Below are 17,778 nucleotides of genomic sequence, written 5' to 3'. Positions count from 1 at the left end.
GTTTTTATTTTAGTAGACGTAAATGTTCAAACCTTTGTTTCTTACTATACATAGGGACCTTATGGTGGCATGCCGTATTTTCGTGTCTTCTTCTCGTGCCTCCAGGAGCAAACGTAAGACAAGGTGATGACTTTGTCTTATTATCTTGTTTTCGCCTTGTGCTCCGAGGATCGGAAGAACATCCGGCGGCCCGCGAGCGGAGTTATGAGATGGCAGAGATCAGCCACCATAAGATCATTGACCAGAATTGTAGTAACTAATAGTAGCTAATTACCTACTTCGCAATTTGAATATTGTTGACATTGAGTGAAATGTATAACTTTTGGCAACCCAGATATTTCTGACCAAACTTATAGCATAATTGTTTCACACGTACACACTTACATCCAAGAGACAAAAAGATTCTTTTGACACTCAAACACATAACCATGATATTTCTATATTTCAGACAACTCATTATCAATCTTCCCCCTTCTTCCGTACCATTTCATCTTTCTGTGTTCTTTTCAAATACTATTCTATATTGTATGTTTATATAAATATTTATTCGAACCAATAACATCTTCACTCTTAATGTATTAGACGGAACATATACTATGTTTCATAAAGCATTAAAGTACATAATTATTGTTCTTTTCTTTTTCTTTCTAATATGAACTTAAATGATTTTGTTTTGTCTTATATTCCTCTCCGATTATTCAATATGTAATGATTTAAGCGTCTATTATATGTCAATTACTAATCAAGGAAAATAATTTCATCAGATACTTTGTCTTTTATTGTAATCCTGATTTAAAAAAAACAACTTTGAAATGCTTTGTGTATATTATAATTTGAAACATGTATTCAGGGAAATAAAATATGTTTACACTAGAAAAAAATAATAACTTTAAGTTTCCTTTTCATAAATCAACATTCCTCGTTATTTTGGATCATTCATATAACAATGTAATAACCTCGACAGGATTTTTTTTAAAAAGAAACATCCGCGCAGTCTGATCAGGATCCATGTTGTTCGCTGTCAGTTTCTCCACTTGTAATAGAGTTGGTAAGCGAACAGCATGGATCCTGATCAGACTGCGCGGATGCGCAGGCTGGTCAGGATCCATGCTTGTCGCAAACCCACTATGTTGGTTTTGTCGTGACGCGGCTCATATATACTTTGATGTATATTTAGACGACATTTCAAAGTCAACATGTTCAAATATTCCAATAAATATCATAATAATTGTAATGTTTTGAAGATATTTTATATAACTACCCATATACCAAAAAGATGTACTTTGAAAAATTCTCTTACTTGAACTGATAAAAAAGAATATTTCTAAAAGAAATAAAAGAATGACATGAGAAAGGTATTGAATAAAGATTTACTACTTTTACATTCACTTTTGAATATTACAATATTATAATCGTTTATATTTTAATACATTTATATTAGTATTTCGATTTTATTTTCATAGTTTCTGTACTAGTTTTGTTTGATGTGAACTTATTTTTTTTGTCTTTAGAATTAATAAAATTGTGGTTTCGTTTTAAAGTGTTGGCCCATTTCTTTGTTCAGTGGTGCCTTTTTGTTTTTTATGCCATCTTACTTCCAAGTTCTTATTTTGTGAATTCTCGTTTACATTCTTACATATTCGACTTTAAATAACAATATACACGTTTGTTTCAAGCTAAATACAATTCAGAAAACTTTTCTTTTAAATGTTGGAATTTTTCTCAACAATCACAAGTATCATTAAATACTTTTAAGCGGTGTTTTAAGCATTTAATCTTAAGTTAACGATTTCTGTAGCCTAATCAAATCCTACGCAGAAAGAACAAACTATCATATTACAATTCATTAGACAATTCTTATTTAGTAATTTTGTAGATCCAATAAATAATATTGAACACCATTTCGCTTTGAAAAAAAAATCATATTTTTTCAATTTTCCTTCCACCATTTGATGAAAAACAGCTGGCTTTAACCTTAATGAAAATGCTGTGGTTTTCATTTATAAAAAAGCACAACGTTTTCATAAAAAATAGAATGAATTATGACATCAATTTAAGCATGGAATACTAAAAAAAGCACTACAATCATGCACTAAATGATTTAATCTTTCTATTTTTTCTCTCTTAATGTCATAAAAAATAGCTTAAGAAGCCATTTCTATTGTAAGTAGTAGATGTTAGTGTTAGTTGATAAAATGTACTTGTAAGTTAAGAATCATTTCATCAACATGTTTGTGATCTAAGAATTGTGTTTATATGGCATATAGGGATCACTTTTCCGTCTTCTTTCCGTCGTCTTTCCCTCCGTCACAAAACTACCTCTAAAAAACTACCGGTGCAATTACCTTAGCTTTACAGAATTGATCAGTACCAAGTTTAGTTGAACATGACTTCAGCATTTCAATGATTTAAGTCGGAAGTATGGGCCTTCAAAAAAAATTATATTCGGACTACTTCTCTTATACCACTGATGCAATTTTATTGAAACTTTGCAAGATTGATCGGTAGCTCAGGTACTTGCCCATATTACACGGGTTTTCTGGTTGAATGATTTTTGGCCATTGACTAAAGAAATGATGTTTGTGTTTCCTGGTACACAGCAGCTGCAACGTGCTACAAAGTAGCCGCGACATATAGTGAACAATAAATTAACCGAAACGTAATAAACAAATATCCTGGAGAATGAAATCATGCAAACCGACTTTCCCAGCTTTAAATATACATGTATATTTACACTTGGTTCTTAAAAAATAATGACTTTTCTTTCATGTGAGAAGCATATTTTCTGAACTGTATTCATTATGTTTTTGAACCAATAAATTCTTTTGATATTGGTACAATTGATTAACACCTCATTCTTATTTTGACAAGTAAAATTGATACGTATCGAATTAAAAGAAAGGTGGATATACAACGTGATTTGGTGTAATTGTGATGCATTGTACTGGAATAAGTAGATGAATGATGTTTACCAAAAATGATAAAAGTTACACAAAACATCAATTGACAAATGATTGATAAATCACTTATGGTTGGATATCAATATATATTCATATTCTAAAGGCATTTTCATTTTATGTTATAATCGACACTAAGTCTACTCTCCTGTGCATTGGTCAAATGTTTCACTGTCATTTAATTTCTTAAGTGTGAAGTATTGGGAGTGTATTCACTGAGCTGCGAAGGGAGCGTACGAAATAATAAAAACATGTTATTTGTACAAACTTCTGTTGCTTTTTTGTCTTTTAATTCTTCAAAAGTGTCATTTTAAATTGTAATTTTATTTTTTATTTTTTTAATGAAAGAAAACCACTCTTGAAAAGGATGTTTGACGATAAAAGCATTAACCAAAGTCCACATCTTCTTTGTATCAACCAGTCACCTGTAAATATATCAGAACAGCTCATAAATGTTTGACATGTAATAGAAAGAGCATCGAAATACGAGACTATCTGATTTGTACGATGGGGGCGTAGCCTCAGAGTATTAATCAGATTGTTGAGTGTTTTGATGATCTTTCTCTTTTGTATCAGAGCACATTCCCTGTTGTCACAATATAAAACCCCAGAAAAAATTAACCAATAAACGAGCATCTGAATAGGATATTTCTATCGCTTTCCCTTTCTCTGTCGTCACAATAAGTAAAATGAGCAAAAATTAGCCTATCAATGGGCATGCTCTAGAGAGCGGGTAACTAATAATTCTGCACTCCAGTTAACGCACTGTGCATGTACATGTATATGCATACGATTTAACTCTGACACATTTTCAATAGAAAGGTCCCCAAACTATGATACAAGTTCTTATGATCTTGAATCATCTGACCATAGTTTTTTATTATTAAATCAAATAATCAGATTCTCGACACAACTCATTTTGTAGTTAGGTGATACGGATTTATAAATTAGTTTTGAAGACATAATGAGGAATTTGCAAATAAATTTGTGACCTTTTAAAAAACTTAATTAAAAAAAACCTGCTATATACTAAACTAATCATAATTTTGCTCAAAACAAATTCATTTAGAAATTCACGAGGAGATTATAAAGATTATTGTATCTTAGTTTGGGGACCTTTCTGTTGAAAATGTGTCAGAGTTAAATCGTATACATATACATGCACAGTGCGTTAACTGGAGTGCGGGTATTAGTTCACTCCAGAGCATGCCCATTGATCGGTTCATTTTTGCTGGGGTTTACTTTTGTTTTTACTGGTGCTTTTATGTTTGACTATGATACAAAAAAGAAAGAACATCAAAACACTCGGCAATCTGATTTATATATATATAATTTACAAATAAGATACATGTAGCCTCGTGTTTCGATGCTCTTTCTATTACTTAACAAATATAACTCCAAGATATATACGACAACTGGTAAGTTTATGAATTGTTAGAGCAACACATTTTATGTTTGGGATGCGTGATGTAAGCTCAGACCAAATACATGTTGTATTATTAAATATAAATTCTAAATAGTATCATACATCATAGCAATAGAATTCCATAGAATGTTTTTCTTTGACTTAATATCGAATGATGTTTTTTTAAAGCAAATACTTATATTCTGGCGCATAATAGTTAACTGAATATAATAAAAATAATGAAGAAAAAGTGACATTGGTGACATGAGAAATTACCTTTAATTGTTGATGTTTCTTTCTGAGTCGTGATGGGTAATGCAACTTTGCATTCTAGATAGCTCCATCTATAAGAAAAGCAGATATAAATATCAGATATAAATATATGAATAAAGTAACAAAAACATTGCTAGGTTTGCTGTTGTAGAAATATTTGTACGAAACAGGAACGTAATTTAATGTTTTTTTTTAAAAATCATGAGTTCGAGATAGCCAAACAATGAACCAAAATATGAAAACAAAATAAAATTATCATGCAAGTCATTTTAACATGTGCTAGTAGGAAACGAATAAATTGATAAGCATAACTGAATATTGGTTAGAAGAAAGGTAGATAAATATACTCTTCTACTCGAAAGAGCGTATCCTTTAGTCAACATTACTAGTAATTTGTCTTAATGAGCAATTTTATGTGTCATTCATAACAATGATTTTTTTCCTAAAGTGTTAAACAAATAACAAGGCTGAAATGTAACAGTATTGGTGAACAAAAATAACTGACCAAGCCATGTAAGAGCGAAAGATTAAAGTACTTATTAATGTGTTAATTTGACGCATGAGCCAATATTATAGTTGTTTGACTTAAAAAAAAACAGTTTATTTTGCCTTTTTTCGTCCGATAATTATCTTACTATACTTACATTTATATTGTCATTGAATGAAATTGAAATCAAGGCAATATGTTGTAACTTATAATTATGACGGCCACAAAAACCAAATGCCTTCTGCTGGTATAATAAAGACACTTTCTAACATTGTTCTCGTAAAACAGAAAGTATCGACCTGTTTTTAAGAAATATTTCTTCGAATGGATTTTGTATAATAATATTGAGATTCGTGCTTTCCCGTGACGGAACCATTAGTGATATAGATAAAGCGGGAACGACTTAACATTTCTTTATTGCAGATAAAACTAACTTGTATAAGATTTTCCAAATCTATATTGAAGTCATCAGTTGGTAGACAAGTATTTGGTGCAAGCAAAACAGTGTTAGCAAGGTCCGTAGCAGATTTCTTTGATAACATTCTATTTAAAGAATCTGCTGACGTCATACTGCCTCGCAACAATGGCTCCGATAATGATGTAGATATTGTTATTATAAAAACAAGCTTACAAATGAAACTTGCAATTATTGCCATTCTGTAAGGTAATCGGAAAACATGTTCATTTACTCAACTACAAAAGTAATGTCACAGTTTGCTATGTTAATGTCACAGTGCATGCCAATTGTATCAAAGCATTAATACATTACTGTATCCAATAAAATATAGATATCATACAAACATGTGACAAATGAAGAACTTCGATGTGATATCTTTTGGACGTCGGTTTATTAACAGTTTGTCACATTATTTTAGAGTAAAATATTGACCACTGTATATTCAAAATGTATTTTTATCTTTCTGTTTATTATATTCATATAATTATCATCATATAATAATCGTATATATATTCCTACAAAAAACAACTATTTACACATCCTTCAAAGGACAAAGCAGGATTTTGAGTGAAATTCATTTTGATCCCATTATAGTTTAAAATAGACTAAGTGTTTAAAATTCAATAGTGGACTTAAGATCCAGACATCGCGTAAATATGTAATGCTATAATAACATTGTGATCTAAATATATATATATAAATCATAAGGATATTTGAATACCTTTATAAAAATCTTCTTGCAAAACGCAATAATTATGTAATATTTTAGTAAATGCAATTCAATAAGTACCAACTCTAATTCAAGCAGTGTACACTGCAATAACATAAATATTTATATCAAAATAAAATGTGTGTTAGTCTTTCAAATTGTAATGTCAAAAAAGAGAAAAAATGTATATAATAAACAGAAAAATCAAGATTTATTTCTATTAATACAGAATTTATTTTCATCTTGTGGCATGCAAACTATCATATTTCACTCGTGCCTACCGCCACTCATGAAAAATTTATTTGCATGCCACTCGATGAAAATAAATCCTTTATTTATAGAAAAAAACTTTATAAAAACTCAATATACGTTTTATGATGACACGGTAAGTTTCTGCTATCCTTATTACGATCTGTGATGTCATTATTAAAATGATAATTTACAAATGCATACTTCTTATAGTATATATGACGAAAGTGTGTAAAGATATGATAAGAAAAGAAATAAAAGCACTTACATGTATTTTGCTGTATTTTACAATTTTATCCTATCTGCTTCACCGCTGTTTTTGCTATAATTAAACATTAACTGTCCAATAAAATTCCAATTCCATAAACGCGATAGACACATCCAATGTTGACGGGAACCATACACCATTAACATGTTTATGAATACATTAACTTCCTCATTAGCGCTATTGCGTTATGTAAGTTAAGATTCTCCCTACGTCAATGACGTAAGTTAATTACAATTTTCTCGATAATATGATATGTGAATATATTATATATAATATGCAATCGTCTAGTGAGAAACATCGTATTCAGTAAAAGGTACTTCTTATTTTATGTAACTCAAAACGTTAACGAAAAATGTGGCTATGTTCTTACTTCAAAACATCACCATTTGCTTACATTAATTGTTTAAATGTTGAATTCTGCTTAAGCCGGAACTAAGTGACCTGGAGGATAGGTTGCAATTTTCACTATCGTATATGAACAGACTTATTCAAATTGTGCAAGCAACATTTTCAATATTGCCATTTGGGACCTTCTACAGGGATTCTATTTAATTTCTTAAATTCATGCTTTTTTGTTTTTTGAATGTAGTATTGAATAATGATAACACAACAGGAAATTTTTAATTACCCAGCTATATTCAAGAGAATTTGTAAATTGAACCATATTTTACGACTTACAGAGCCTATTTAGAACATGATAAAAAATAAAGTTGAACCATAATGTGAAAATTGTTATATAATCGAAAGCACAACTGACTTTTATCTAACGTTGTAGTTTATTTTCTTAATGGTAGCTTCATCTTTATACGTGTACATGTTTTTCTTTGCATGAAAAGACCATAAAACAATGTATAGCAATTCTTATGATAATTTTCAAGAAGACCGTTTCGACGTACAAAAGAATAAAACAGTATTTATAACGGGAGCCCCTATACACTGTACTTCCCTTATTTATACATATCTACACGCCATGTCTATAAACTTGCACAAAATAATTATTGTATGGTCATAACATAAGCTTGTATAAGGAGTTAAGCACGTTACTAACTTATACATTGTAGTACTATACAGATAAATGATAAGCAAAAACAGAAAGTATTCCATCCAACAAAGTTATAAATTGGTATCTTCGAGACTGAATATAGTGTCCAGCTGTATGCTCACTACATACTACTTTTATCATCAGAACAACTTTTATTACATGAATATTAAATAAACAAATAATATAATGTTAAAAAGTGTTTTGTTATGGCCTTGTTATTTTGCTGAATACTGTCATATATGCCTGAGGCCACTTAATTATTGACAATTTTATTAATTAACTTCACAAAGTAGTTAGTGAACAAAACATAACACATGTAAAATTCCGTTGTTTTGGTGTATTTCAAAGGGCATTCTTGTTTTAAATATGTTTCAGAAACATTCCTTGCACCAATTCAAACTGGCGACTTTTTCAATAAAAAGTAGATTCATTACGGTCGAGCTGGAGAGTCAATCAAAATTATCCAGTCACATAATAGCCGAGTTTTCTCATAAAGGCCGTACTTCTTGCATAATAGCCTTGGTTTATGTCCATAATGTCGTGGTGAACTTCATATAAGGCTTACATTTGAAGTGAAAACGTGTCTTATATTGAAAAGTTAATTCATAATGCATTGTAGTAGTCAGTTGTATTCATATGCAATTAAGGGCAATAAACAAATTTAAAATCGAAGCCTGACATAATCTTGAATAAATTCGCGTATCAGCATTTTCATTCAAATACACGTTGTGATATTTCCAAGCCAAAGGGCCTTGAAGTGATTGCACACTTGGTTCAAACTGCCAATAAACACTGGCTTTTATTGTTTACGTGCAACCCCTCCGATGAAATGGCTAAACAACGGTACCTTTGATATGACGTTTATTAGCTGCGCAATGAGGTCACCCAGTATACAACTCATTCATAAATTGGCGACATCATGATGTCATATTAATATACATGGATTAGGGTAAAGATTTATTATCAAGCACTGATGTTAACACAATACAATCCAGTTTGATACGTTAGCTAAAATTGTTAAATAAATGATTAAAGATTCTGATATGTATGGTACTTAAAGATTAAACAGATTTTACTGATCGCTAGGTTCATGGGTTCAAATCCCGTCAGATGGAAGTTGTTCTTTCCTTGAGCAAGAAACTGGTTGCTCAGTACTGGTTTGTTTCAGGAACAGATTTTTTGTGTGTCTGTAAGCTTATAGCTTCCTTTATAATCGTACTAAAATTACTTCCGTATAAACCAAATATTTATATAATATAAATAGCTGTTACATGGAAGATTAATGTCGTCAGTTGGTATCCAGGATTAATTTCATTAATTAGTTTCTTAATATTTCAGGCTTCAAATAAAATGGTGGCATTATCTATAATTAGCATTACCCCGAACAGCTTACTGTTGATGCAAATGCAATCATACGGGGATTACAAACAGTGGCTTTGATAATAGAATTAAGGGAATACATTTCATTTACATCAATCAATATGCGTTTCTATTATTTTGAAAAATATCTAACGTGAATGATGTGATATCAATCATATCCACTCCCTCTCTGTATGATTTTAGGTGGGGTTTAAGACAGTTCCATGTTGAAAATACTTATTCGAATAATAAATAGCCCCTACACAATGAGACTTAGCCATTTGTGTTCCTAAGTTCTGTTTATTAATTGACACATGCTTGAATGACAATCGTCCATTTATGTTTAATATATGCTAGTTTTAAATGAGCCAAAATGTGTGGGTGTGTCTATAAATTCTCCATGAGATAATAAACATAACGACCCCATCACAAAAAGCGGTAATTAATTGTATGAAGGAACGTTGACACAATTTGACGGATGCCACGTCGCAATACGTTGGGCCTAATTCATTCAGTTAACTTATACGTACATAGTTCAAAACCCTTAATTATCAAGTTTTCGATTAAATAAATGTGTCAATATTTTCCTGTCAATACGATTTAGAAGGGCAATTTTAACATTGGAGCGATTTCATTTGTCAGCAAAACACTATGTGTGATATATTTGTACCGTATGACTGACATTTATCTAAAATTGAATATTTGTCACAACCCAAAGTGTGATCTATGAAAGGAGGTATGATATTTGTCTCGTTTGTACTACGTAATCTGTAGAGATGATTAAATTGTGACGTACAGTCAAACAAACAGCATATAAGTATTACAAACTTACTGATAAGATATGAAAGGCAGCACTTTAAACTCACCAAACTAGGATGCATGGGATTGGGTTATGACGAATGAAATACAAGATATATCGACCACGCTCCCTAACTTAAAAGAAAATATGTGTGGAAAAAAAATATGCCTTCTTTCCAACGCCAATTAATAAGTCATGTAGCCAGGCCATTGTGACTCTGACTTTTACCTATTGACCTCTTAATCTGGCTGACCGATATGTGCGAAACATTATATCCCAACATCCTTGAAAGTTGCACACAAATCAGCGAAATATTTAACCTTTCATGATGACAAGTAAAAGAATGCCAGGCGTAAGTCAGGCCGTACAGTAGAGAGAAAAGTAACACCGTCGGGAGGAACCAAATAAAGATAATGACGAATTGTATATCGTTGCTATCAAAAACGGACTTAGTCAATATAATTTGAGTGTTACATATTTTAAGAACCTTTCTTCTAAACTATCCGTTAGACACTTTGCTCGATTAAAGGTCATTTTTAGTAGCCTCTTTTAATACATAATAGTAAGGTGCTTTTATTATAGTACATCACAGTCATTTGACAGCCACTTAAACAAAATTATTTATGTAAGTGTTAGCAGACAAGACAACTATATTAATATGACAGCATCTGTAACTATTTGAATGAGTAGCACTTTTTTAATGCAAAAAGGATAAATTTGTCACATGGTCCCTTTCTGCACACGAATAATTTACAACCTTAAAGATTATTTTTATATAACAGATTGTTTGCTAGGTACCTTTTAACTTGTTTATAAATAAAGAATCTAGATGTTGATAAGGACATCACATATAATAATGTATCTTTTAGTAGTGTTTCTCTGTTTATTGGAGATGATAATATTGTGAAGATAATTAGCTCATTAGTTAAAAATCATACACACAACAGTTTTTCCTTGCACACAATTGGAGAAAAGAATGTGTATGTAGGGACTACTTTACAAAAGGAATAGACGTTAAAGGAAAAACAATTGACTATACACATGCCAACTAGAAACATGGGGTATATGGAAGGGGATATACGAGGGAAGCATACAGCTGCATATAATATAGATTATGGTACAGTTAAATAGGTGAAACAGCATAAAGAGTCATATCCTAAAATAGAATTTTTTATAATGCAAAAACAAACTCAAAGAAACAATACCAATCACATGACTTAAACATTAAAAAGATGTGGAAACTGTATACCATTGAATGTGAAAAGACGACAGTAAATCTTGTTATGCAACATATTTATAGGAAGGTCTTTTGTGAAAATTACAACCTAGAATTACAACTCATTTTACAAACACAAGAAAGACCAATGTTCATTATCTACACTGTAACATAGAAGAAAGACAGCAGGCACACTAGATGGCGCACTCAAAGAAGATACTATTTTGAACATCAAAAACAGAATGAAAATGCACGAGAAGAAAAGACTAAACATAAAGTAAAAGCAAAAATTGATACATGCGTTTATGTTGCATATTTTGATCCCGAGGCCGTCCTAAAAACCTTTTGCTTGTTAGTGAGTCAAGGAATCTCTGTTGCTACAACTTGACAGTATATTTATTGGGACACAAGTGTTGTATGTCATATATGGGATGAAACCAACTGGTAAAGAGGAGAATTTGAAAAAGCTATCTGCTTAATGAAAAACACCCTTTCTGTTTGCTGAAGTGATGATGTCAAAGAAGTTAATATTTTTCAGATTCATGATGGGAACAAAACAGAAATCAATTCTGCGTATCTTTTTTTTCCAATTTTAAGATTGATCTGCCACACATTTTTTGTATCGGGTCACTCACAGATGGAGTGTGAATCAAGGGCAGATAACTCAAAAATTAGAAGGGTGATCCCAAATTTGTTTCCGTTTAAAATGTTTCTGTTATCATATTCTAATAACATCCCAAGTTAAAAGAAATTCTATTGAACAGTTTTAATTTTGCCTATATGTCTATATGAAAACTCCGGAAAACGTCTTTAATATATTTAGTTTATATATAATTCATTTTAGTTCGATTATTATTCATGATAACCGCCGTATGAACACATCTGCGGATGTTTCTAAATTCAAAATTTCACCATTTTCGTGTTAAATGTTGAATTCTGCTTAAGCCGGTGCTAGGGGCGTGGACGGTAACTTTTACACTTTTCAGTACCGTCCATGAACAGGCTCAACCAATCCGAGCCTGCAACATTTTCAATTTTGTTGTATTGAACTTTCTTTAGGGATTCTGTTTTTCTCTATTTTGTTATTTATAACCATACATTGTTCCTTTTATAGACTATCAACTTATTTGCGGCAAGACTATGCCAGCGTAGAATCCTTCAAAACAACCTATTGCAAATAATATGTTAGTTGCAGCCGTTGCGCCAAAAAATCTACGTTTCGTATTTTAGTCATATCCCTGGTTCCCTTTCCAAATTTGGTTCCCGTCGTTAGAATGTAGACTGGCTCATTGATACGTTATTTATTGGATACATAAAAAAGATGAAAATGAACAGAATATTATATCTAACTTAAGTTAAACGATTATTTTAATTCCTTAAAACTCGTTGACATGTTGTGTATCAGAAAAGCTATTTTTATTTGAGGATCTGAAAAACAGTATAATTTCGTTAAAAAAAATAAAGACTAAAATTTTCCCGATTGCTGAATGAACGCATGCATAACTACTAATCAAGGTTACCGCTAATATTGCTCATCATTTGAGACCGTCCATTTATTACTGCAATTATCTGAACGGAAAATCTTTTAAAACAAAAAAGAGCTTAGTTCAAAACTTTAAAAATCACAAGTACATGCATTTGTAAATTTAAACATTTTAAACAAATTAGCAATTTTTTTCAGATTGTATCAGTATTTTGTAACAAAACTATCTGCCATATTCTTTTAAATGTAGCCCTCTTCATGGAAATTGATATTCGTATATTTGTAAAGAACATGAAACAAAAACTGAATAAAATTTCAATGGCAAAAAGGAGACAATTGAAATCCTTTTGTATCTATCGTTGTCCATTGATTAGCATCTACGTCCTTAACGATGATTTTTGCATATATCTTTTAAGTATTTTCATCTAAGTTGGTTATGAACGTATACAATAAATCCTAATTTCAAGTAACACTTCACTTGTACGACAGTCCATTTTGCAAGGTTCAATTATGAATTTAGGATTAAAATTCATTAAGGTTTTAATCTTTTCTACAAATGTCATGTTTACATTTGGAGACAATAGTTGGATTTGCACGGCAAAGGCAGATTCAATTGCGTCTTCTTCAGCCTTTACAAACCTGGAGAAAAGGTTCAAAGCGTTGGAGATGCAAATGAAACAGTTCCAAAGGCTGAGCCAAATGAATGGGATAAATACATACACGACAATCGACGGATTTCCTAAAGGTACGGTGTTTCTACTAGCATAATATTATGTTTCAGGATGAAATAGTCCTATCAATTGAAAAAAAAGTTGTTAATTTGTCTAATAAATGTAAAATTAATCATTTCTCCCATTTAGATATCAAATGTTAAGGTCATTTATCATTGTTTTACAAGATATTAATAACTATTATGAACAGAACATAAAGCAAACGCATCTAAAATTAAGGATATGTTGCCAGGTAATTGATAGGTAATTTTAAAACAAAATCGTTTTCTTTCAATTAGAATGTGAAGAAATTTATGAAAATGGTACACGAACTGATGGCATGTATATGATCTCGCCTGACGGAAGATGTCCTTTTCTTGTTTACTGTGACATGAAGAATGGCGGCTGGACAGTTATTCAGGTAAGCAATTACATGTGAACAATACGAAGTTATGCTCATTTATTTTAACATTAACAAAACAATTGATAAATACTTGATTAAAGAACTTGGTCCTTATATCGGCGGTGATGTTTTATTTTATCCCATTATTTCAAATAAACATTTTCTTTTTTTCAGACCACTAGAGGTACATTTTCTAAACTTCACAGGGTTGATTAGTGCTCGAAAGTGATTTAAATGGCCCCAATATGATTCATAAAACAATTAGAAAATAACTGAAATTTAATAGTAATTTGAATATAATTACTTCTTATTTGGCAAAATCTAACAAAATGGAATCATTGAATTGCAAGAATTCTATTGTTAATTCTATCAATTAAGAATTTACATGCCAAAATGTTTATCTTCAGTAACACGTTATTTACTTTTATCGATTTCAAACACATTAAAAATGTATGTGATATTCTTTTTAAAATATATTACTAATATATACGTTTGTTTTGTAAAATTAATATATACATGTAGTATATTTGTAGCATTCTGTATGATTTATACTTTGTTCAAGTCAAGATGAAATTGTGTTCTGTATAAGAATATCAAAGACGCTCAAGATAGACTTAAAAATGAAATATTTAAAATCCTGTCCTCAGAATGCTTAGATTATTGCATGCGGTACCATCTTGTTGTCCACTAAAACCTTACATACACCATACCCCTGATGTACAGACTGACTCTCCGTATGTTAATACCGACTTACACAGAAAAAACTCATTTTTTCGTTTTTAAAATTTGTTTGACAAATTGTCAGTTTTAGCTGTAGAAGAATACATCAAGTGCCATGTCGTTCATTGATTCAGTAGCATCAGTCTCCCGTAAGCTAGCTTTGTATCTTTCCACATGAAAGAATCCAGTCTCCGGCGGGATTCGAACCACATCGGCGAATCTACAAAAAAAATGTAGTCGGCGACCAAAGACACTCAACCAGGGTTGCCTCGTTTTAGCATACATGCAGTATTGTCTACAAGACATTACAAAAGTTTTATTAATTATATACTTTCGAGCAAAATGGCCCCTGCCTGGAAGTTTCCTTGTTACCATATTTGACGTTTATAGTCAATATGTCTATGAAACCTCTTCTCGGAAACTACAATACCCAGACCTTAGCTATTTTGTATGTAGCATCACCTTGTTGTCCGATACAAAAGTCAAAATTTATTTGTTACGGCGGTTGCCTAATTTATATAGTGTAAGACATCTATAATAGGAAAATATATTGAAATCTTCTTGTGTAAAAAATGTCCACACAAACCTATCATATAGTTTATGAAGACCTTCATAGTAAACATGTCGTAAAAATATTTCCCTCTGAAACTCTGATGCACACCGCATAAATACTTTTGATGTAGCATCATTTTCTGCTCCTCTACGAATGTTATATTCCTCTCGATTTTCAGTTTGTCCGATTCTTGTGGACTTCTCTAAATGTTTTGAAAATTATAACAAACTGATGTGACCTAATAATTGACTTTTTGGGAACTTTTGAAATTGGGAACTTTTCTAGCAATTTATCTCAGGTGAGCGGACAAGGGTCATCATAAATTTGCATAAAATTTTGCAAAATTTCTCTCATAGTTTTATCTTACTGGTATTTCTTTTTTTGTATTATAATTATATGAACATTTAGTTTATATTATTTTGTTTTTGTCTAGCGGCGCGTTGACGGACGTATTAGCTTCTACAGACCATGGAGAGAGTACGTTACTGGGTTTGGTGATATTGACGGGTCGTTTTGGCTTGGCCTGGAGAAAATACACCGCCTAACAAGAGACGGATCTCGGATATATTTTGATATGGAAAACTATGACGGTTCAAGAGATTATGCGCATTATAACGTTTTCACCGTTCACGAGGCAGCGACAGCATACAGAATGAATGTTGATGCCTTTGGATACAGGGGTTCTATCAAAGAGCTCCTAAGTTACCATGACAACCAACGATTTTCTACCTATGACAGAGATAATGATGATTCCTCATCTAACTGTTGTAAAGACCTTGATGGAGGTGGATGGTGGTATAAGGCATGCTACAAGCTTGGCAACTTTAACGGGGTGTATGGGAAAAGAGAGATGGGAGGTGTAGGTTATTACACAGGGGTTGATGTACAGATTAGGAATGTTGAAATCAAAGTGAAAGCTATGCACGGTGTTTGTTAATTGTTTGCTATTTGAATGTTAGTTCTAATAAAGTTTTTGATTTGTTTGTGATGGAGAAACGGAATGTGTGAAGAGGCCATGCTGTCTAGGAACTGTTTAAAATACGTAGTTTTGATTATCAAAGCAAACATACAAGATTTTTTTTTATATTCTGAAATAAATCTATGCATTCCATGCATTTTTACTTTTATAATCTCAACATTTTTATTGCTGTTGTACGCTGTTCCGTTCGGACACTTTTATTTCGTCTTTACCCGCGATGCACAACGATACAAGGGTAGAAAACGCGATGGTATATGACATAATAGTACATATTTACCATCAATCTATGAGTTCTTATTTTTAAACTCCGCACTCTTTCTATATGCGTGTCTATGAGATCTACTTCCTATCAAGTATCAAATTGATATCTCAAATATTCTTTGAGTAATTAGTATTTGAAGCATGAAAAATAACACAAAAGGTTATTACTCAAAAATATGAACAGTAAAGTTGTCATCCAAATGGACACTACATATGAAGTTTAAAGTTAATACATTGTATCTCAAATAAAACAAAAGAAAGAAATGCAAACAGAACCATTTATTTAAGAGTCTTTGATCTATTTCTTGGATTATGTTACAAATGTAAATATAAAGATAACAGGTTTTATTATTCATAGTTAGTATTTTAACTTATTTTTACTATATTTCTTATGTGCACAGGTTATAGAGATGTTTGCAATGTTACGACGGTGAAAATGCGAGGGTACGATGGTGGAATAGCGATATAAATAACATCGCGTTTTCATGACTGTACCATCGCAAAATTGCGACTTCGCCATCATAACATTGTCTTTTCATTAGCGCACTATCGTGTTTTCATCATCATCCCATTGTGCCATCGCGTTTTCACCATCATCCTGTCGTGATTCGCGGGTATGGACAAAATAAAAAAGCACGTTATCTGTCCCGAAACAAAGGTAATTATCAACTGTCTTAAGCAATTCAATCATTATAAGATACTGCAAAAGTAATGTTTCAAAATTTCATGATCAAGGCATGCGCAGAGTTTTTGTTGATATATACTTATTTACCGCTCGAAAATATTATGTTATCTCTATTTTATATTTGCCATTATATTCATATGGATCGATTATTTTGTCAAACAAGTTTAGAATTTTAAAGCAGCTAGCAGAAAATTTGCCAGCTTACTAATATTAAAATCCCCCTTCATAAACATTATATAGTGGAGGCACTTCAAAATGTTCATATTTTAACATTATTGCTCTAAAAAAACAGTTCGCTTTTCCACCAACGGGAAATCCCTTCCTTTATTATAGTACGGAAATCTTTCATCCGGTTCTTTCCTTGTATCACGTGATTGTACAGGACAATTTCGCGACCTGTGGTCCGGAACGCACGGAATCCGGGATAGTATCAAACATATAGGAAAACGAATAACTGTTTTCGTTTTTATATTTGTACAATGTAGTAATTTATGGTACTAAAAATAAATGATTAATTATATCATATGTATGTTGACCAATTTATCGATTTAATCGTAAGCTTGAAATATAGTGGCCTACTCAATTGCGAAAATTGATATATGAATCCGGGCATACCGGATACCGTTTGCGAACAAATGCTACAACGGTTTAAGCAAAGGCTACAACGGTATAAGCAAAGATGGAAAATTTAATCAGGTTGTTATACAATGTTATAGAAGTAGAACAACCGAGCTTTTATAAGCTACTAAGATAGCTTCCTCAT

At 31.6% G+C, this 17,778-nt stretch overlaps 1 protein-coding gene and 1 long non-coding RNA gene across 2 annotated transcripts; one reads left to right on the top strand and one right to left on the bottom strand.

Moving 5' to 3' along the window:
- Positions 1-3,240: 3,240 nt before the first annotated feature.
- On the bottom strand, positions 3,241-6,892 carry LOC132741275 (uncharacterized). Its single transcript, XR_009627263.1, has 4 exons — positions 6,806-6,892; positions 5,557-5,779; positions 4,639-4,706; positions 3,241-3,382 (listed from the first exon to the last, which is right to left on the bottom strand). It is a non-coding gene; the product is annotated as an uncharacterized LOC132741275 (long non-coding RNA).
- A 6,240-nt stretch (positions 6,893-13,132) lies between these two features.
- LOC132741274 (angiopoietin-related protein 7-like) lies at positions 13,133-16,208 on the top strand. The gene is made up of 3 exons (XM_060729406.1): positions 13,133-13,449; positions 13,714-13,835; positions 15,524-16,208. The coding sequence occupies exons 1-3, from the start codon at positions 13,215-13,217 to the stop codon at positions 16,025-16,027; spliced, it is 861 nt and encodes a 286-aa protein (XP_060585389.1). The 5' UTR covers positions 13,133-13,214; the 3' UTR covers positions 16,028-16,208.
- The last annotated feature ends 1,570 nt before the right edge of the window (positions 16,209-17,778 follow it).

The sequence above is a fragment of the Ruditapes philippinarum genome, unplaced genomic scaffold (assembly GCF_026571515.1).
Source record: "Ruditapes philippinarum isolate M1 unplaced genomic scaffold, ASM2657151v2 ctg1442_1_1_1_1, whole genome shotgun sequence".
Classification (NCBI taxonomy): Eukaryota; Metazoa; Mollusca; class Bivalvia; order Venerida; family Veneridae; genus Ruditapes; species Ruditapes philippinarum.
Note: the sequence above shows the minus strand (reverse complement) of the source record. Positions and strands in the feature narration are given on the sequence as shown.

Bases quoted from the DNA above. Each gene is read 5' to 3' on its own strand.
- LOC132741274 (XM_060729406.1), top strand. From the start codon at position 13,215: ATGAATTTAGGATTAAAATTCATTAAGGTTTTAATCTTTTCTACAAAT. The intron at 13,450-13,713 runs GTACGGTGTTTC...TCTTTCAATTAG, and splicing joins AATCGACGGATTTCCTAAAG to AATGTGAAGAAATTTATGAA. The intron at 13,836-15,523 runs GTAAGCAATTAC...GTTTTTGTCTAG, and splicing joins GCGGCTGGACAGTTATTCAG to CGGCGCGTTGACGGACGTAT.